The sequence below is a fragment of the Eucyclogobius newberryi genome, unplaced genomic scaffold, assembly GCF_026437365.1.
Source record: "Eucyclogobius newberryi isolate DKJ021-1_F unplaced genomic scaffold, fEucNew1.0.hap1 SCAF_12, whole genome shotgun sequence".
Classification (NCBI taxonomy): Eukaryota; Metazoa; Chordata; class Actinopteri; order Gobiiformes; family Gobiidae; genus Eucyclogobius; species Eucyclogobius newberryi.
This window is the reverse complement of record NW_027315746.1, coordinates 22,956,361-22,977,674: the sequence shown is the minus strand read 5'-3', so window position 1 is coordinate 22,977,674 and position 21,314 is coordinate 22,956,361. Positions and strand designations below refer to the sequence as shown.

At 39.9% G+C, this 21,314-nt stretch overlaps 3 protein-coding genes across 5 annotated transcripts in view; 2 read left to right on the top strand and 1 right to left on the bottom strand.

Moving 5' to 3' along the window:
- The window catches only part of LOC140356528 (laminin subunit alpha-3-like), a 56,511-nt gene extending 49,981 nt beyond the window's left edge, over window positions 1-6,530 (bottom strand). The window contains exons 1-2 of the mRNA XM_072441536.1: window positions 6,201-6,530; window positions 5,494-5,646 (exon numbers count right to left, since the gene is read on the bottom strand). Coding sequence (XP_072297637.1) covers window positions 5,494-5,646; window positions 6,201-6,452 — 405 coding nt within the window. The 5' untranslated portion in view covers window positions 6,453-6,530. The remainder of the gene's footprint in view (window positions 1-5,493; window positions 5,647-6,200) is intronic.
- Window positions 6,531-7,539: 1,009 nt separating this feature from the next.
- On the top strand, window positions 7,540-14,131 carry vps4b (vacuolar protein sorting 4 homolog B). Of its 3 annotated transcripts, XM_072441533.1 has the most exons (13): window positions 7,540-7,764; window positions 8,459-8,570; window positions 8,680-8,780; window positions 10,340-10,451; window positions 10,551-10,701; window positions 10,793-10,851; window positions 10,978-11,097; window positions 11,177-11,333; window positions 11,421-11,569; window positions 11,690-11,771; window positions 11,843-12,062; window positions 12,730-12,870; window positions 12,941-14,131. In XM_072441533.1, exons 1-13 carry the CDS (start codon window positions 7,744-7,746, stop codon window positions 13,040-13,042), a joined length of 1,527 nt encoding a protein of 508 aa, XP_072297634.1. In that variant the 5' UTR covers window positions 7,540-7,743; the 3' UTR covers window positions 13,043-14,131. The 3 variants fall into 3 exon arrangements, with proteins under 3 accessions (XP_072297634.1, XP_072297635.1, XP_072297636.1); XM_072441534.1 differs by lacking the exons at window positions 7,540-7,764; window positions 8,459-8,570; window positions 8,680-8,780 and adding an exon at window positions 9,404-9,623; XM_072441535.1 differs by lacking the exons at window positions 7,540-7,764; window positions 8,459-8,570; window positions 8,680-8,780 and adding an exon at window positions 9,678-9,701.
- A 1,276-nt stretch (window positions 14,132-15,407) lies between these two features.
- Window positions 15,408-20,549, top strand: kdsr (3-ketodihydrosphingosine reductase). The gene is made up of 10 exons (XM_072441532.1): window positions 15,408-15,649; window positions 16,094-16,183; window positions 16,308-16,364; window positions 16,445-16,510; window positions 16,581-16,676; window positions 16,795-16,986; window positions 17,649-17,732; window positions 17,801-17,884; window positions 18,013-18,114; window positions 18,198-20,549. The coding sequence occupies exons 1-10, from the start codon at window positions 15,461-15,463 to the stop codon at window positions 18,315-18,317; spliced, it is 1,080 nt and encodes a 359-aa protein (XP_072297633.1). The 5' UTR covers window positions 15,408-15,460; the 3' UTR covers window positions 18,318-20,549.
- The last annotated feature ends 765 nt before the right edge of the window (window positions 20,550-21,314 follow it).

Sequence of the window (21,314 nt, the reverse complement as noted above, 5' to 3'; positions counted from 1 at the left end):
TAGGTATGGTAATTGATTAATTATTTTGGACTTCTCATGGCCCCATATATAAAAAAATCAAACAGGAGTCGAAGATACATGACCTGATTTCCATTAGTCATTGAAGACAAGTCAAAGGTCAAAATGATTGGTTGTACACATGTTTAATTGCATTTCTCTGTGTGATGTCACTGCTGAATTGAATAGCAATAATCTAATCTATCCAAAAAGGGACATGTGAACTCTACCTTATCCAAACTCAAAATTAATGGTAAAATGAAATTGGTGTAATCGACTAATTGACAAAATAGAGTTAGTTGCAGCCATGATCATCCCACTTTTACACCGTACAACACATGGCTTAAAATTACTTAATAAACTTCGCAATAATCAATTAGACAGTGGCTATGTTCACACGCATAGCAAAATATGATCATTATCTGATTTCTGAGTGAGCATCTAACCCCAGCCATTATAAGTTAAAGTAAATAAAGCACTTCTTCTCGGTTCTGGGTGACTTTTTGAAAATTAGATGTTGCCTTAAACATATCGTCAGATACAACACTGTCAGGAGAGCTCCATGTACATTGCAGCAGTTCTGCATTTAAAGAAAACAGCGGGGCCTTTATCTCATACATCTTCACAAAGCTGACAGAACCCACACCTGTGCAGCTCTTAAAAGAAACCACAGAAGCCATTCAACAGCAAACAGCCCACATAAGTCACTGTACACACCATTTATCCCAGAAAAAACACCTTGCTCAGACAGGAAAAGGAAATGATTTGCTCTTAATGCAACAAACAATTATTTATTCATTTAGTCAGCACTTATTGTTCAGAACTATTTAATCGGTTAATTCTATTGTACATTGAGATTTTTTGTATTTTGCAGTAATTTACTGATGAAAATACGAAATTATAATTAACGATATTTTGATTTAATAATGGAGGTGTCTTGGTTATAAAAGGTCTTTTTACATGCGTTTTAATGTCCAAAGTCCAAATAATGGTTACAATCAATATCAAAATACGCACATAAATCAATGCAGTCCTATATGACGGCAAACATCAAAACTGCTAAACATCATTTATTAGACATGTATGTAAAAAAGCTGCAGTGCATTTCTAAAGCTCTGAGTGCAAAATGATTCACTATTTATATAGTAGAAAAAACTTCAGTTGTAGTCATCTGGACTCAGTTTGAAAAAATAGACGTTTCGACTCTCATCCAAGAGTCATTGTCAATAAAAGAATTTAGGTCGAGAACTCCGATATTAATACTGTTCTGTGGTAAGACCCGCCCATTGGGAGGAGCCTTCCTGAAGTAGAAAGAGTTGTTTGTTTCAACAGAAACTCCCCCTTGTATCTACCGAGCCTATTCAGAATCTTAATGGGCTATTAGAATCCTCTTTGTCTTTGTGAGACCCTGGCTCAACCACCCTGAGTACCTGATTAGCATCTGAATGTCCTTTACCTTTCCAGGGGTTCAGAATCCCATTATAAATAACAGGAAGATGAAACCTAAGCCCTCCATTTCTGTTTAAAGAAGGTCTTTCTTTTTTAACAAAAATAGCTTCCTTGACTCCTCTTTCAAACCATCTTTTCTCCCTGCTTAAAACCTTCACCTCACCGTCTTCAAACGAGTGATTAGAGGCTTCAAGATGGAGATGCACGGCGCTCTGAGGTCCTGAACTAGTATTTCTTCTGTGCTGATAAAGCCTCTTGTGTAGAGGCTGTTTCGTCTCACCTATGTAACGTTCTTTACAACTTTCTTCACTGCATTGGATCGAATAAACTACATTGCTCTGTTTTTGAGTCGGCAACTTGTCCTTTGGGTGAACCAGTTTTTGTCTTAAAGTGTTTCCTGGTTTAAAATAAACAGGGACTTCGTGTTGTCTAAAAATTCTCTGCAGTTTTTCCGACAGGCCAGACACATAAGGGATAGAAACACCCTTCCTTCTCTGTTCAGTTTCCCTTTTGTCCTGCTTCTTGGTTCTCTTCACTCTGTTGAGAGCCCAAGCGGGGTAACCACAGGCTGAGAGGGCATTTCGGACATGTTTTTCCTCTTTCTTCTTGCCCTCTGAGCTGGTGGGCACACCTTGAGCTCTGTGTTGTAAGGTTCTGATCACACCCAGCTTGTGCTGTAGTGGGTGGTTGGAACCAAAGAGCAAATACTGGTCCGTGTGTGTAGGTTTCCTATATACTTCTATTTGGAGTTTCCCGTCCTCTCCTCTGATCGTGGAACAATCAAGAAAGGCCAAGCGATTCTCCTTAGCGTCTTCTCTTGTAAACCTAATATGTGAAGATCATAGCATCAACATCCTCCCAGCAGACAAGGGACGTTGCACTGTGATTCTCAACGCAGCTGATTACGAAGCCAAAGTCCACACCCTCCTCGAGGACACGACCACATACGAGCGCTTGAAAAGAGATCCGACCAGTGGCTACAAGAAGAAAGTGATAGACTGTTTACAAAGGCTGGAAAAAGAGGAAGCGATAGACCGGCCTCTGTATTACAGACTGTATCCTGGTGAAGCCATGCCTTGCATTTATGGCCTTCCAAAAATACACAAAAAGGAGGTTCCACTCAGACCCATAGTGTGCAGCACAGATTCCATCACCTACAATGTGGCCAAGCATTTAACAACTATATTGGCTCCGCTTGTGAGGAATTCGGAACATCATGTGGAAAACACGCACAACTTTGTGGATAAAGTGAAACATCTCCAACTGGACCCAGATGACCTCATGGTTTCATATGATGTTGTGTCCCTGTTCACCTGCATCCCGACCTCTGATGCAGTAGCAGCGGTGAGGATCAGACTGCAGGAAGACACCACCCTACAGGAAAGGACCAAACTGACACCTGAACACATATGTAAACTGTTGGACATCTGTCTGAACACCACTTACTTTCAATTCCGGGGACAATTTTACAGACAGATTCATGGCTGTGCCATGGGCTCGCCCGTCTCTCCCATAGTGGCCAACCTGTACATGGAGCACTTTGAGAAGAAGGCACTGGCCTCATTCTCAGGCATAGCCCCAAAACTGTGGCTCCGCTATGTCGATGATACTTTTGTAACAATCAAGAAACAAGAGCTGGAAACCTTCTCTGATCACATCAATGCGGTGGACCCACATATTAGGTTTACAAGAGAAGACGCTAAGGAGAATCGCTTGGCCTTTCTTGATTGTTCCACGATCAGAGGAGAGGACGGGAAACTCCAAATAGAAGTATATAGGAAACCTACACACACGGACCAGTATTTGCTCTTTGGTTCCAACCACCCACTACAGCACAAGCTGGGTGTGATCAGAACCTTACAACACAGAGCTCAAGGTGTGCCCACCAGCTCAGAGGGCAAGAAGAAAGAGGAAAAACATGTCCGAAATGCCCTCTCAGCCTGTGGTTACCCCGCTTGGGCTCTCAACAGAGTGAAGAGAACCAAGAAGCAGGACAAAAGGGAAACTGAACAGAGAAGGAAGGGTGTTTCTATCCCTTATGTGTCTGGCCTGTCGGAAAAACTGCAGAGAATTTTTAGACAACACGAAGTCCCTGTTTATTTTAAACCAGGAAACACTTTAAGACAAAAACTGGTTCACCCAAAGGACAAGTTGCCGACTCAAAAACAGAGCAATGTAGTTTATTCGATCCAATGCAGTGAAGAAAGTTGTAAAGAACGTTACATAGGTGAGACGAAACAGCCTCTACACAAGAGGCTTTATCAGCACAGAAGAAATACTAGTTCAGGACCACAGAGCGCCGTGCATCTCCATCTTGAAGCCTCTAATCACTCGTTTGAAGACGGTGATGTGAAGGTTTTAAGCAGGGAGAAAAGATGGTTTGAAAGAGGAGTCAAGGAAGCTATTTTTGTTAAAAAAGAAAGACCTTCTTTAAACAGAAATGGAGGGCTTAGGTTTCATCTTCCTGTTATTTATAATGGGATTCTGAACCCCTGGAAAGGTAGAGGACATTCAGATGCTAATCAGGTACTCAGGGTGGTTGAGCCAGGGTCTCACAAAGACAAAGAGGTTTCTAATAGCCCATTAAGATTCTGAATAGGCTAGCTCGGTAGATACAAGGGGGAGTTTCTGTTGAAACAAACAACTCTTTCTACTTCAGGAAGGCTCCGCCCAATGGGCGGGTCTTACCACAGAACAGTATTAATATCGGAGTTCTCGACCTAAATTCTTTTATTGACAATGACTCTTGGATGAGAGTCGAAACGTCTATTTTTTCAAACTGAGTCCAGATGACTACAACTGAAGTTTTTTCTACTATGGAACACGCCTGGACGAATGAGGGATTACACCGACATTCACTATTTATCTTATCATTCAATATTCACTACTTGTAACTGAATTTATATTGAAATTTCAATTAGCAATTTGTAAAGATCATTTGGATCATATCATATCTGCATATTATATCATTAATTATCTCATACTTTAGTCTGTACTTTAGAATATTATAAACATATTCTGAAATACATGTGATTCTTGAGTTAGTTTAGTGCTTACATTGCTGTTATAATGAATTCTTAAACTAATGTTTCTCTTAATGTCACTAAAGGTGCTAGATTTTTCTGAGCTAAAGAAAAACAGCAGCCACCAGGTCACCAAACAAAGGGTGACATTCTATTGCAAATATGTCAAGAACTATTTCAAAAAACATACTATTCAGAGGCACAGGTGCGCGTGGGGCCTGCTGAGGTTCTGTTGGTGGCCGTAGTCAAGCTCTTTATAGAATCATATAATGCAATAACTCTGCTTTCCCCAGGTTCCCAAATAAACTAAGCGTTACCATGTATTAAAGCCCGGCAACCCCTAAAGGCCCTGCATGTGTCCATTCTCCGGTAATCGTGGCCTATATTTAGCCTTTTGGGGGCTCTTTGCTCACCTCAGCTTGTCTAAAAACAGAGACAGAAAAGCCACGGCCCATTGTCTGACACCGTGCCGACTGGGAGCCAAGTAGATGCAACACGTGTGCGCCAGGGGGGAGCTCTTTTGTTGCCGCCTTTTTGAAGTCCCAGCCTCCACCTGCACTCCTGGAATCTGATTTAACATCTTTCTGATCCCTAATCCCGAGACAGGATTCCTCTCTCCTCACAGAGCATAAAGCAGCGTGGGGTGAAATGTAAGAGCAAAATCACTGCCTTTGCAAGAGACACGGGTTGTGGCAGGAAGTTTTGAAGTTCAACTCGGATGTGAGTTGGATTTTTGGCAAGCGTCCAACTTAAATGACTTAATTCATGGCTATTTCACATGTCTGAAAATAAAATGGAACGGAAAGTATGTGGAAAGACAATCCATGGTTGAGGTATCCAACACCTACAAATTAGTTATTGTTTTTTTTATGTTCTTGCCTAGTAACATCTCCATAGAAATACTCCCCAAACCAAAAGCAAAGGAAAACGTTTCTCAAATCCTTTCTGCAGCTTTACTCAAACCAGGCAATTTGCATCCACACAGCAGGTAGCAACAGGTAAACATAGAAAATGATGGGCTAACCTGTCCCAGATCCAGGGTGACGTTGACCTCGTTGTAGATCAGGCCTCTGGATAAAGGCGGACTCTGCCACCACCTCTCTGTCCCGTCGATGGCATTTGAGGCCGGGTGAGCTTTGTTTGGGTCATTGGAGTAACAGTAATCACAGAACTGGCCCTGGTGCGTGGGAAACGGTTAGTTTTCAGATGTATGTTTGACCTTTCGTGTAGAACAGCAGACAAATAAATGCCAAATTCAAATGGTTTTATCAGTGAATTGGACTAATCATATGGGCTTCCTGTTATAGACATGTTGAGGACTTTGTTCATTGCTATGGCTACTGTGCCACTTTTTCTTTTTTGTCATTCTGAAACCCAAGCAAATAGAAGATATACTGAGTGGTAGGCTATTCTTGTATGTAATTGACAAAAATATGGACAAGTTTACTCAAAACTGTGGGCAAAACGTTACTAGTGTTATAAGTGTTGTTCGTTATAGGCAGATCTGTATGTTCTTATAATGTGGGGTGGAAATACCAATAAACATTTTGGGCTTGAAAATGAAAAATTGTCAAAATCCAAGTTGTCCTGTTCTCTATCCTGTGAAATAACCCCAATATTATGACATTTTTCTGTCTGTTCCTGGTATTAATAGCTTATACAATAGCAGACCAATATATCAACTCACAATACAGTGTCCATACATAGTTCAATTGTTTTTAATTATTTTACCTGTATATTCTGGCTGAAAATCGCAGTTGTAGGTCCACCAACCAGTTTACAGTACAAATCCTGCTTTGGTCCGCCTGCCTCATCCTGGCCGCAGGTTGCAGAGGCAGAGACACGAGCTCCTTCTGCGATGTTAAAATACGGAGGGCTCAAACTGAAACCTGTCGCTCCATTAAAACTCCCTTGTCCTTTGGCGTTCCAGAAAAGTGTACAAAACAGGACCGCGGCGTGAATGCAGTTCATTCCCTTCGCCATATTCCGCCGTCAAATCCCCGGTAGATGCTGAGAGCAGCCCGCAACATGCACGTCTTGTCATCTGGATATCCTCAAATAAAGCGCGCGCCTGGTCCGACTTTAACGCACGCGGGACAATCTCACCAAAAACTCACTTATTCCAAAAGCGTCGCACCAAACTTTGTCATAAATCCTCGGTGGGGGAGTGGAACGCGCCGTGTCTGTGTCCGCGGCATGTTTTCAAACCTGGAGAGGAGCGCGATGTGCAGAAGTGTGCGCCACGGAGAGCGACGATCAGGTGTCGAGCTGCGGCGCGGCGCTTAATCCAGCGAGCGCGGGGCCAAAGGTCTGCCGCAGTTTACAAGAGGAGCGGGGTTGCGGAATTATTTGTGATTAGGTAAGAGTTTATTTAAAAAGCAATAACCACGTTTGCATTGCGTTTTAGCTCAAAGCAAAAAAATAATAATACAACGATTGTCTGAAGTATGTATGGGATTGGGCAGAAGCAACAGCGAAAATGCAATGGCGCCAACAAAATTAAAGCATGTGAATATTTAAGTGTATTGGCTATTATTATTACTATTACTATTACTACTACTATTACTATTATTATTATTATTTTATTTTTTGTATTTTTTTTTAATCTGGCGCCCTCTCGCGGACATTACGAACTGAAATTGATATCAGCGTCAATCAGCTCAATTTTATTTTTTTTCTTAATTCATTGAAATTCCGTCCCATATTGTATAGGCCTGCAGTTTAGTTTAGTATCTAAATAGTTATCTAAATTATTTTTAAGAATCTAAACTGTCTAAATCGTCCCATTCTGGCGACCGCTGCGTCTGCATATGGTACGTTGGCGCCCTCTTCAGGCGATTCCTTTATCTTGCACTAAATGGCAGACGGTTTTTGTTTTTTTTCGCTTTTTCCAGCACGATAGGCCACACGTAGGCTACACGGGATATCCAAGCCTGCAATCTGATCAGGTTTCTCCTTTTACAGACAGACAAGACTTGCTGTACCTGTGTGTTTGTCATCTTACGTCACCTTGTATAACCAACAGTAAATAACAATATAGTAACATAACAGCTGCTTGATCGAAGTTGTTTTTCTGGTTCCTGGTTCACAGCGGAGCGCCTGAGTCATGGATGGCACTGGCAGCTTCATTCCTCAAACTGGGCTGGTAACTTCAGGCATGTGTGTCATGGAGGAGGCAGTGACAAGCAACCAGGAACTGAACGGGCTCTGATCAGGGCTCTGATATTAAGCGAAACCGAATTGTTTCTCATGCGGTTTTTTAAAGCTCAGATTCATGGATCCAACCAACCTTCAGGTGAGAGAGTTGTCTGATTGTCTGTAGTTGTTCTGTGTCGCTCCTTGAACTTTTCTTCGTGTATGTTCTTCATGTACTCAGTTGTTTACACGCCGGTTACAAATGTGTCTTAAACTGTACGTTACATACAGCCCGGTGGAAGGCGAGACATCAGACTAACTTTATTTCTAATACGCCATTAAAAAGTTATACATTTTTGATTGGAATGTCAGTTTATTTTGTCTAGGGTCTTGATGATTTGCAAAACGTCAGAGTGCAAAGGTAGTGCACATTTTTACACTGTCTTACATAGGCATATGACAAAACAAAGTTTGATGTTGCTGATGAGTCAATTGACAACTAATCTAACCCAACCCTTTACATATGTCGATCATAGGTCTATTTTGGCTCACAATAATAAGAAAATAAATGTAATTGAAAGGATGTCATGCCCGTAGTCCCATGCTTACAATAAACAATTGGATGCACAAACTGATTTTTTCCCCTAATGTGCCGCAAAATACTTTTACTACTTATACTACTATTTTTTATTATAACGTAGGTTCAAAATGGTACTTTTTACCCTCATTTAAACATGTTTGACCCCACATTTGCAGCATGTTCTGTTATGGCATTTAATCCTATAGCTGCATCCCAGCAGTATACAGTAGGACCACTAGTCTAGCCTATAAAATCAAATATTTTTTATATTTAGAAAGCCATTGCAGTTGCTCAGAAGGCTTCACAAGAAGACCAGGCTGGAAACTATGAAGAAGCTATTCGCTCCTATCAACATGCAGTCAAGTACTTTTTGCACATTCTGAAACGTGAGTCACATTTTCTTATACTCTTATCATTTTTGTAAGTGGTTTGTAAACCGATTTATTTTAAAAATGCTTTTATTTTATTCATACTGCATGTTTTCTCTCATTATAGGTGAGCCTCAGGGCAAGGATGGAAACCAGAAGATAAGAGATAGTTGTAAAAAATATCTGGACAGAGTGGAAGAACTGCAGGACATCTTGGATAATAAGCCGGTTAATGAGCCGGTGGTAGATGGGGAGTCTACAAAGGTGCATTTGCTAGAACATGGGTGCCTAAAGGGAGTACATTTAATTTGGCCCAATTAATATTCATAATTTGATGATTGTTGTATATATATGTTGGGTAAAACATTTTGTTTTTGACCCATGGTAATATAGGGCTATTTGGTATACCACAATATGTTTTAAACCCCAAGTGCATTTATGATTACAATGTCAAAAGCTTATGATGACATATTGACCTAACCCAAAAAATGTTTTTTTATTAAAAAATGGGTTAAGATATATTTTAACTGCAGTATTGAAGACCCTTTAAAAGTTTTAAACAAATACATTCTAATTCCAAATTGGAGGCAAGGATGAAATTGTTGCTTATTTATATTATAAAGATTTGAAACCATTGGCATTTAGAGCTGATGTCACTTAATCTTTGAAAATGAGTTATGGTCTACTATTTCATTTTGTTTCTAGTCGCTGCTGTCCTGGAATGTAGAACATTCTGAAGACAGCATTTTTTAAAGCGTCCAAAGATTTATCATCATGTTTTTTTTGTCTTTGTTTTTATTTTCGAATCATCCATGTATTTTGATGCGCCATGAACGTACGCGTTGACGTCATCACTTTCCGTGCACGCGAGGATCGAGCGACATTTCAATGCGGAAGTTTCCACCTCGGGAGCGAGCTTGAGGAGAAAAACAAGCCCCTTTAACTCCATATTAGCTCGTTTATAGTTCTTAAGGTGCGAACAATTCCAAACGCGTTTAGGGTGCTGGGTCTTTACTATATTTCTCACTGTTGGCGAAGCGATTGGCCGCAATGGCTAACAATAATTTACAGGTAAGTTGTGGATGGATCAACCCAGGCTAAAATGCGCAAATACGCCAACAAAGTTGTTCATGTCTTGCTATGACCCGTGTAAGTGGTCGTGGCTTAACAGAAGACTCTAAAAACACATTTGTGTTCACTTTGAGTCGTTTGATATTGTATATATGCATGTTAAGTTGTAATTAACAACGGGTGTAGCATTAGCTGCTAGTTAGCCTGTTATGCTAAAGCTTGTAAGCGTTGTAAGGTTAAAACGGAACTAGGAAACCAAACCATTCTTTCTTTTCCCGTAATATGATATCATATAGTATTCTGTAGTATAAAGTGAAGCTCTGAGCCATCTATTAGGTTTGTTACTTAAGTTCACTAATAATATTAAGGTGTGACAGTTAACTGGTTTCAAATTCTTATTTGTTTTATTTTTACAAATACACGTTTTAGATATTTATTTCTAAATTGTATGTGATTGTATGTTCTTACCTCAACCTCTCATCAAGTCAGGTGTGGTTATGTGATTTATTACATTGAAACGACAAAATATAGTAGTAGCTTGTCGTTTATTTAAGTACAAGGTGACAATATCAAGTTGGAACTACATGTGAATATGTATATATTTTTGAGAGGGAGATATAGATCTTGTGTATTATTTACAGGGATATGATATAATACAGTGTGATTTAGACCCAAGCCTGTCTGGTAAATAGTCTGGTCTTATTTATTTTATATAGAAAGCTATTGATCTCGCCAGCAAAGCTGCTCAGGAGGATAAAGCTCAAAACTACGAAGAAGCTCTACGATTGTATCAGGCCGCTGTCCAGTACTTTCTCCATGTTGTAAAATGTAAGTTTTCTCTTTTGTTTGTAAACCAAAAGTAAATGAATCCACTGACAACACCTGTACTGTTTTTTAATGCCATTGATCTATGATATTAATTTTCAGATGAAGCACAGGGTGACAAAGCTAAACAAAGTATTCGAGCAAAGTGTGCAGAATACCTGGACAGAGCTGAGAAGTTGAAGGAATATCTAAAGAAGAAAGAAAAAGCTCCGCCTTCCAAACCCGTTAAAGAATCTGGGAGTGATGACAAAGGGTGCGTTTGTGAGCTGGCCAATGGTTCAGTGATTTCTATTTTTAGAGTTTGCAATGGCTACATTTTGCATATATATTTATTTCCTATTCAGAAATGAAAGCGATGAAGGTGATGATCCAGAGAAGAAGAAGTTCCAAAATCAGCTCTCAGGTAGTGGTTTTATGCTGCTAGTTGTCTGTCATATAAATATGAAGTTTTATATATTCATATATATACTTAGACAATATATTGTGAGGATGTACTCTATTCATTTGTTAATTTTGTTTTATGGTGCAGGTGCCATTGTCATGGAGAAACCAAATATTAAATGGAATGATGTTGCTGGTCTTGAAGGAGCAAAAGAGGCCCTGAAAGAGGCAGTTATTCTTCCAATCAAATTTCCCCATCTTTTTACAGGTACCTGGTGAAATTCATGACTTCAAATCATCCGGCAAGAACAGTCATAACTACGCTAACGTTTGTTTTTGTCTCACAGGGAAGAGAACTCCCTGGAGGGGGATTTTGCTCTTCGGACCTCCAGGAACAGGTAAATCATACTTGGCAAAGGCTGTTGCTACAGAGGCAAACAACTCAACCTTCTTCTCCATCTCCTCATCTGACCTGGTCTCTAAATGGCTTGGAGAGAGTGAGAAGTAAGTATAATTGAGAAGTAAAGTATAAATTATGACTCAACAATAGCAATAGGATGCTTGGTATATAACTGTGTGGTATGCTTATAGGTTGGTTAAAAATCTTTTTTGCCTGGCACGAGAACACAAACCTTCAATCATCTTCATCGATGAAATTGATTCCCTCTGTGGCTCCCGAAGTGAAAATGAGAGTGAGGCTGCCCGCCGTATAAAAACAGAATTTCTGGTGCAGATGCAAGGTATGTAGCATATATTACATTTAATTTAGAGCAACAATGTAACGTATATATGAAGGGGAACTAAAGGAAAGGCCAGGCATAATAAGCACTGCAGTGACAATGTTTTACTGTTTACTACAGGAGTTGGCAATAATAATGAGGGAGTACTAGTACTTGGAGCAACAAACATACCCTGGACTTTAGATTCAGCTATTCGAAGAAGGTAAATATTAAATGAGAAATGTATTTAATAGCGGTAGATTATTTTTTTATTGAACCAATGTTGTCTCCCAGATTTGAAAAGAGGATTTACATCCCACTGCCTGAAGAGCATGCCCGCTCCTTCATGTTCAAGCTCCATCTGGGATCCACTCCCAACAGCCTTTCAGAGTCCGACTTTGTAACTGTTGGAAAGAAGACGGATGGTTACTCGGGTGCAGATATCAGCGTTATTGTTCGAGACGCTTTGATGCAACCGGTTCGAAAGGTTCAGTCTGCAACCCACTTCAAAAGGGTATGTCCTAAATCACTAAGTTGGCCCAAGTCCAATTGACAATTCCACTGTGTTGCTATGCACCGTCTAAACAGCACTCCACCTTTTTGCCTCATTCATGCTTGTGCAGAAAACCAAAAGTACTGTTCAGAATTGTATTTGTTCAAGGCTGGTAGTCCCGTTTGTCGTTTTATCGGTGGATGATAAAAAAAAGTAACCGCAGAAGACCTCTGCCAGGAACGGGACCAAAAAACCCACTAGCATCTAGTTCTAGCATCAGTTAACCGGTGCAACCACGGCGACTACCATAGAGCTCCAAGAGAAAACTTCTCACTCTGCTCGTAGTGAACTCTCTCACAGTGTGATTGTGTGGTGTCATACAATTTAAAGGATAAGTTTTATACTAATTTACTTTGTTGAACTTTTAACCACGTTTTAACATTGCTGCCTCATCAAAAACATACCTGGAGTAGCATTTAGTTCCATTCTTGCTTCCGACCGTCATAAACACGCGATCTTTGACTTTTTCTCAATCTGAGACTATGGTTTTTGAGTACATAAATCATTGACTTGTTCCCTGCATTTCTCACTACAACTGCGTGGCTACCTAATATCTCTGATTAGTCTATTAATTGATGATAATAAGCCCTAATTTTGTTATGGGTGGCATTTCATATTGTGTTTTAAGGTGAGAGGGCCATCAAGGGATGATCCACAGATGATCATAGATGACCTTTTAACACCTTGTTCACCTGGCGATCCCAATGCAGTTGAAATGACATGGATGGAAGTGCCAGGAGAAAAGCTTTTGGAGCCAACAGTGTGCATGGTAAGGCCAGAACCACACAGGATGCAACATACTGAGAAAATGTTTGTAATGTATGTTTTCTTGTTTTCAGTCTGACATGCTGAGATCTCTGACCAACACGAAGCCAACTGTTAATGATCAAGACCTTGTGAAGCTGACAAAGTTCACAGAGGACTTTGGTCAGGAAGGCTAAATAAGCAGTTAACTCAACTAAGCCAAAGCAATGTATTTGAGGTTGTCTCTACTGTCCTCTCTGTCCTTGACACTTGGCCTCTTTTTGGAAACTACTGGCCATGGTAATATGCCTTTTCTTATCTCCTAAGAATGGACAGTTGTGCATATTTACATTTTAAGATTTAAAAGGCCCTGCATATAATTAGGTAATATATTCAAAATTGAAAAAGCTAAATCTAGTACACAAATTACATTACAGAAAATGGCACCAAATGACTAATAGACTCATAGAGTGATTGCCTCACTCAACATACTGCAAGTGCCCCTTGTGTGTTCTATGCGTTGTATAAGGAAACATTTTCTTGTCTGTGCTGTACTTAGAGAAATGTACTTGGACAAGGAGAGTGGCGCTAAGTGTGTCTTTTCTTTGTTTTTCTGAATATTACGTTCTTAGGTCAGGGTGTTTGTTGAATTTGACCCAGGGATAATGTTGCATTGTGGTTCAGTAGTCTCTTTGCTTACTGTTATTTTAATTTAACACTGTTAAAGTGAAACACCAAAGGTGCCAGACCAGCATTATTTGAAATACTCCATAGATATGATATGCTTAATCATGAAAGGCTTTTTTTTTCCCCCACATCCTGTTGTACATATATTGTATGTGCAAACTGTTCATTAAATTAACAGGAGAACGTTCCGGCTAACACGCAGCCTTACATTATGCAAGTTCTAGTTTGTAAGGTAAGATGCATAAAAGTTGGCCTCAACAGCTCAGATTTTCTTATTTTTGATAAAGTAGGAATAACTCAAGCATGGTAGTGTGCAGTGTGCCTTCTACATGCAAGAGATGTAAAGGTTTGTTTTTTGGTCAGAATTTCCTTCTTGAGTGCTTGGTCATAACTAAAAGAGACTATAATACATTTCATGTATGCTCCAATAGATCTTGTATACAACAGGACATTTTCTCTCATCAGGTTGACTTCACTTCTGTTTAGGAATATTATCTTTTTCACTGTAAATGTCTACCTACAATAGTCTACATATGAATCTTTTCTTTACGAAAAGGCCTGTATATCAATATTTTCATTTTGTAAATAAAATGTAAAGCCTGAAATGCTCAAGATCATTTATAAATTATGCCAATTAGATTTTTACATAAATTAGGGTAAATTAACAATAATCTACTCAATTGAATGTACTTGAACCCATTTTAAATGTTATGACACAAGAAATCATCTGGATACATATGATTTTGCAGTGGGCCTCCCGAGATTTTCACGTGGTTTAAATACTAATGCGTCATCTTTGGTGATTTATGGTGGCTGGTATCCAAGTGTTACATAACTGCCAGACTTTATTCTTCAGACTTTATTATTTGGGAGTGTCTACAGAGCCGCGCGCGGCCGAAACTGCCAGGTTATTTCGTGCCGCGGCTCCTGAAACTGCTGGGCTATTTGACCGCGCCGGGTTAGACCGCGGGTTCGGGTTAAGGTTAGAGTTAGGCATGTGGTTATATCGCCGTGCCGCGGCTCCTGAAACTGCTGGGCTATTTCACCGCGCCGCGGCTCTGCAGCCACGGCTTATTATTTAGACTGCAGAGGGCTCCGGGTAGTGATGGCCGTATCGAGTGTTGTTGTCTTGTTTTAGCACAGTTTGTTGTTGTTGTTGTTGTAGTTGTTGTTTTAAAGCGACTGCAACCACAGTTGTTTCTCGGGTGTTTCACTAGGGGCCGGGGGTGTCCGTCTCGAGCCTGAGTTCACTGACAGGGCTTTAGTAAAGAGACACTTTGTGTTCAAAGTTTAAACAAACCACAGAACAAAGTGTCTCAGACCTATGACTCTGTAAAGTCTAAACAAGGTGTCTAAACAAATGGACTGCGTCCCTCCGCAGAAGGAGGGTTTTATCTAAAAAAAATCCTCGCTTTTATCAAGTATATATTTTTATATTTATATTATTCTAGAAACACAGTTGCATCAATAATACACACAACTAAAATGCAACGTTTTTTTTATTGGCAACCATAGCACATAGATTGTGGTAGTACTAAAACATACCACTAGATGTCACTCTGGAGAAGTGTTTCCAAATGTTTGGTACAAACCCTGTTTCATGAGGCTTCACCATGGATGTATTATGGGCTTCACTTTCCCACCACTAGCTCCGGGACAGTAGGTGGCAGAGCACTCTTGTACCATCTGAGTGCAGCATAAAGCCCACACCGAGGAAGACAGTTGGATTTGTTTTGGTTTTGCGCTTTGTCACAGGAGCAAAGGTCCACGGCTGCACTTTCACCTGACCGCTCCACATTCAGGCAAAGCGGCACGACCCTCCTCCAGGGTCCGTGCTACGCCACACCTCCGGCCGCCGCCCACTACAACTCCCGTTAAAACAGGCCCAAGAGCTGTTAGCAACAAGCTAACGGCGTCTGCTTTTACTCATGTCATCGGAAGAAGCACTGGGCTCAACGATTACGGACTGGCTGTTTGTCAACTCCTGGTGGTTACTCCTGCCCTTCATCATGCTGCTTGTAGTCGTGGCCTTCATTGTGGCGTTTGTGTTGCTGTTGTACATGATATCTCCTCTAATTAGCCCCAAACCTCTCAAACTGAACGGGGCCCACGTCGTGGTAAGTCAAGCGCTAACTTATTTGTAGCTTAGCTCGGACAGACTGTGTTTAAAGGCATCACAATAGTGCAATCACTTGTATATGAGCATATAATCCAGCTGCATTAGACAAGTAGCAATAATATATTGTTACTTGTTAAGTATCCACAGTGAAACAGTGTGATGCGTCAGACGTTAGAGACACGCCCACCATATATATGTCAAATTATCGAAAAGTCTGAGGAATAAAGTCTGGCGGTAATGCAACAATTGGATGCCAACCGCCATAAAACAACAACTATATATATATATATATATATATATATATATATATATATATATATATATATATATTATTTATTTATTTATTTATTTATTTATATAAATATATTTATATAAATAAATAAACGTGTAGGCCATTGTGTGGATCGCTTTTTGTTGGCCTCTCATTCGTTTGTATTTGCAGGTGACTGGGGGATCGAGTGGAATTGGAAAATCCATTGCTATTGAATGCTACAGACAAGGAGCTTTCATCACTTTGGTGGCACGAGATGAGGTGAGCACTAAATATTTCTAGCCTAGACAATGATTCTTATGTTTTCCATATTACCGTACACTACGGTCATGTAAACTTAAAATGGTAACTGTATCGGTAAAATTTATATTCTATTATGCTTTAGGCTAAATTGCTTCAAGCTAAGAAAGAAGTAGAAAAATGTGCCATCAATGACAAACAGGTATGATTTTATTACATGTAGTAATGTTAAAGGTCTGTGGCTTTTGGCCTCATATTGCACAACTGCTTCTGTGTATTCAGGTGGTGCTGTGCATATCAGTGGATGTTTCTAGTGACTACCATCAAGTGGAAAGTGTGATAAAGCAGGTTAGTTTTCTCAACCTCACTTCCGGCCTTTTAACATGTGTAGAGTACAACTAAACCCTTATGTCTGTAGGCTCAGGAAAAGCTGGGACCTGTCGATATGCTTGTCAATTGTGCTGGAACGGCGTTCTCTGGAAAGTTTGAAGAATTGGAGGTGGATCGCTTCAAAGTAAATACTTCTATTTTAACCTGTCTCTTTACACTTTTAATCGCTTGTTTATAAATGGTTACTAAATTGACAATGTGATTATTTAATTACATCATGAACCTTTGCCTTATTTCAACAGAAGATGATGGAGGTCAACTATCTGGGCAGTGTGTATCCCACACGGGCCGTAATCACCACAATGAAGGAGCGCAGGATGGGTCGGATCATGTTTGTGTCCTCTCAAGCAGGACAAATAGGGCTGTTTGGATACACTGCTTACTCCGCTTCCAAGTTTGCCTTGCGTGGTCTTGCAGAATCTTTGCAGATGGAGGTGAATTATTTATCTTTTTATTACATCACATTTAGTTTGTCAAATGCTTGGTAATGTAAATTGCATGTTTTATTTTAGTCACTATAATGGTAATTGTAACCAAACAACTGTCAAGGTTCAACTCTGTCTTTTGCAAGTTCATAGTGCCATTGTGTTCTTGTAGGAAGACACTGTTTATAATCTTATTCTTGTTGATTTGGTCGAGAAGGTGCTGATTTGGCCCATGCATGCACCAGTTTACATACACACTGGATGAAGTTGGAGAAATCGCTTGCCAAAGGATAATAACCAGAGCTGGGACAAGGCACAATTCTGATGATGCGCAACATGAAATGGGAATCCCCGAGAACGAGACATAATTAATAATAAATATGGTGCTGTTCAGATCAAAACATTTTTTTTCACAATTTTTAGAAATATCTTTAATATTTTTGCTGTCATTGTAGTACTGCTTTTTGGATCTAGGGCTTCTCAAGAGGTGTAACTCGCCAGCATGAACCAGATTCTGTCCAATCCTTGTGTAAACACATGGGGGGGAAACCTCTAGATATTATTTTCCGATTATAATCTAAATTTAGTATGTAGAATCTTGTGGCAATGTTATCTTGCGAGAGCTCCAATCTCGTAAGTAATAGTAAATGATTGGCTGGTTGGTTTTGCAGGTCAAGCCGTACAACATCTACGTGACTGTTGCGTACCCCCCTGACACCGACACCCCTGGATTGACAGAGGAAAATAAGACAAAGGTCAGTATGACAATTAACACACCACTTATGCAAGTAATGTATTTTAACTTTAAATCTATTGATATTAGCCACTAGAGACTAAAATGATCTCCGAAACTGCTGGAGTTTGTCAACCGGAGCAAGTGGCAAAGATAGTTGTTCGAGATGCAGTGGTAAGAAGCATAATTGATTCTCCCTCAAAATCTGGTGTTCTTTATTGTCAAACATATGTCTCTGTTTAGTCATATTTCCCTGTCAATTAAAATATGAACTCACCCATGCTGTTCTCACTGGATTACAGCAAGGAAACTTCAGTAGTTCAGTGGGTCCAGATGGGTACATGCTCTCTGCCCTAACCAGTGGAATGTCCCCCGTCACCTCCATCACAGAGGGTCTCCAGCAGGTAGCACCACTGAACACCTTTTTTACATGTTGGTTAATATTTTTTGTATCCGTCATTTGAACATGTCTGTTTTATCTCCACAGATTGTTACGATGAGTTTGTTTCGCATCATTGCCCTCTTCTACCTTGGCAGTTTTGACAGCATTGTGCGCCGATGCATGATTCAGAGGGAGCAGTCAAAAGCAGCAGACAAGAGGGAGTAACATCAGCCTTAGCTTCTCTGTAGCTTCCTGCTCTCCCCCCATGTATAGTTCTTGTACTAATTGGAAAGAATACCATGCTGGGTTCAGACTTCATTGCCTTTGTGTTTTGATACTGCTCTGCTACTGCTGTTGACTACATGGCACATGTCAACATAACACGCCTACATTTTTATGTTTGTAATATTAGGATATTAGCAAAGTAATGGCCTTTCACCTCTTAAATTGAAGGCTGTCTCATATGCTTGCTTTTAGTTGTAGTGTGTTGACGTTTGCACTACAAAAGACAAATCATTGTTGTCCATTTGTGAGAACGTTCACTAAAGCAATGTTGTCCAAACTTGGCATGTTTTCTCTGCTCCAACCATTTTAAGTCTCTACCATCAAACAGTTGTGCATTCCAATATCTTTCAATGATATGTATGTTTTCAAAGGAGCATTCTTTGTGTGAAGGGTAGTCTAAACATCCCATTCCTTGAAGCGGGCAGGCTTCAGTGATGTTCTCTCATTGACCTCCCTTTTTCCACTGTTGTTTTAGTCCTCAAAGAGCAGGAGCAACAGATCAGCCTGTCTGACCGGTTGTGCCAAAAATGGCTTGAAAGTCTTTCCCACCAATATATCACAGTGGATATATTGTGGCATGTATCACAACACTAGGTCCACCTAGTAATTTAGCCGTTTTCTCAAAGTATCCTTTGTACCACAAGTCTTTGCAGGCAAAGCAGCTTCCCATTTGACTGAATAACTTTGCTGTTTAAAGTTTTGTTTTTGTGCTCTTTTAGCGAAAGATTGAGTTATGTTAATATCAAACATGTTTGAGTGTATTCCTTGTTCCAAAAAAAAAAAAAAACATTTAAATTATCATTTAAACAAAATGCCAAAAATGATCCAAAAGGTTACTTTAGATACAGTGTAGGACTAGTTAATTTGGGGCAAATCATCTACATACGTACGTGTGTGTTTGCTGTGACTGAGCCAACCCCTGGGAAGAGAAAAGCCATTGTATTTTATAGTATTGGGTTAAGTGCGCCAAATGATTTAAATCCTACTTTGTTTACATAAATTTAGAGGCAGATTGGTACCAATAGAGAACACCAGCATAGGTGGCAATGATTCATTTTGAGCGTTTACTATGTGTAATAGCAAGCATGTTCTGTTCAGTCTGTCCAATGTAATGCACACTGGTAGCACCCATGTTCCACTCAAATGTTCTGGCCTGGCAGGTGAGAACTCGCTGGTTCGAGTAATTGCTTTGCAGACCGAAAGGGGGCGCTAGAGATCCGTTTAACTTAAATTTCATTATAATGGGCATAAATGAAAGCTTGAAGATGCTTACACCATGCACAGGACTCTGACACCTTAAAGTTACACCATCATTCCCTTGTGAACTTAGTTTAGCTTTGAATTTCTTTTGTTTGCTTTTGTTTTACACATAAGGGTATAAAATAATGACTTGGTCTTCCATTGAGCCATCAAAATGGGGAATGTGATTTAACATGACACAAATCAGTTAAGAGGAATTGTACTGATGAATACACCACTATTTAAATGCCAAAATGTGTTAAGACAATTTTCTGTAAATGCGATGCATTTAATTGACATGTGTTTGGATGTTGCTGCTTTGTTTTTAGGTTAGTTTGTGAAATTTGTGGAAGTTTTTGGGACCCATTCTAAGCCTTGAGATGTGACTACTGATAAATCTATTAGAATGGACCTATCCACAGAGCTGGTTTACCTGTTCATTTGTTGACTTTTTCAATGTAAAATGCAAACTTTGTGTATTCTGTGAAACGTAGCCTTAATGATATCCAACATATGAAAGTGAGAATGAATGAGTCGCCTGTGATGAATTTCTCATTTGACATTGGTGGCTTCAAAGCTTTTCATGTTAATTGCTTTTCTTGTTTTTTTCTACTGAGGTAGTGACATAGTTTCTAAGACAATGTAGCCATTTTAGCAGCTTTTATTTTACACCTTTTAAGCTATGCAATTCCAGCTTATTCTTGTGTTATAGGAACATACTACTAAACAATAGCTGTTCTATATTTCTGTGTCATCATAGGTGATATACATTCATTAGTAGTGAAAGTCACTATGCGTAGTTCATTTAATAGTGTATGGTTATCTGCCAAAAAACTTAACACATTCACCTTGTGTGCCATTGAGAGACAGTGTGAGAAGTTGTTTCTTTGTCTTATTTTCTTATGTGATAAACAAAATAAATTTGTGAGGACAGTATATTCTGTTTGAGTAAACATTTGACTATTGACACACAAATTAAAAAGTTGAATCTATACAGTACATTAATTTTGGTACAGCAGGCTTGAGTCTCCATCACATGGGGGAAGCTGTACCACATCAAAGCAGAAGGGTTGGTCTTGTGCTTCTCATGAATTAATGAAAGGCGTGTTCATGCTTCTACAGAGGGTACAGAGAGGAGGGTATTTTGTGTGGATGAATTCTTAAAAAACACCTTGATATTAGCAGAGGAAGAATTGGTAGGTTAAAAAGTGTGAGGTGGAGGACTCTACTCTCCACAACGTTTTATTCTGGCCACTGGGCAGGATGTACCAGTCTAGAACTATGCCTATAGGTCTGACTTTAAAAGGGAGTGAATGTGCTGGGACAGAATGTAAACCTAAGAACATTGTTTTCAAATGAAATATTGAAACTTATTTTACACATTGCCTATAGGCCTGCTGCAGGACACCTGCTGCATGCTTTGCACCATTCATGTTTAACACCATACTACGAGTATTGTCTTAAGAAGGCAAAGGCCCTCCATGTGCACGCAGACGTGGGTTTCCTGCAGCTTTCCCGTGCAGAGTGCATGGATCTGAATGTGGCGCAAGGATCTGAATGTGGCGCATCTGAAAGTGGCGCATGGATCTGAGTGTGGCGCAAGGATCTGAATGTGGCGCATGGATCTGAGTGTGGCGCAAGGATCTGAATGTGGCGCATGGATCTGAATGTGGCGCAAGGATCTGAAAGTGGCGCATG

Excerpts from the sequence above, each read along its gene's own strand:
- vps4b (XM_072441533.1), top strand. The coding sequence starts at position 7,744 with ATGGATCCAACCAACCTTCAG. Across the intron at positions 10,452-10,550 it reads CTTTCTCCATGTTGTAAAAT|ATGAAGCACAGGGTGACAAA; the intron begins GTAAGTTTTCTC and ends ATTAATTTTCAG. Across the intron at positions 12,871-12,940 it reads TGGAGCCAACAGTGTGCATG|TCTGACATGCTGAGATCTCT; the intron begins GTAAGGCCAGAA and ends TCTTGTTTTCAG.
- kdsr (XM_072441532.1), top strand. The coding sequence starts at position 15,461 with ATGTCATCGGAAGAAGCACTGGGCTCAACGATTACGGACTGGCTGTTT. Across the intron at positions 17,733-17,800 it reads CAGAGGAAAATAAGACAAAG|CCACTAGAGACTAAAATGAT; the intron begins GTCAGTATGACA and ends TATTGATATTAG. Across the intron at positions 17,885-18,012 it reads TAGTTGTTCGAGATGCAGTG|CAAGGAAACTTCAGTAGTTC; the intron begins GTAAGAAGCATA and ends ACTGGATTACAG.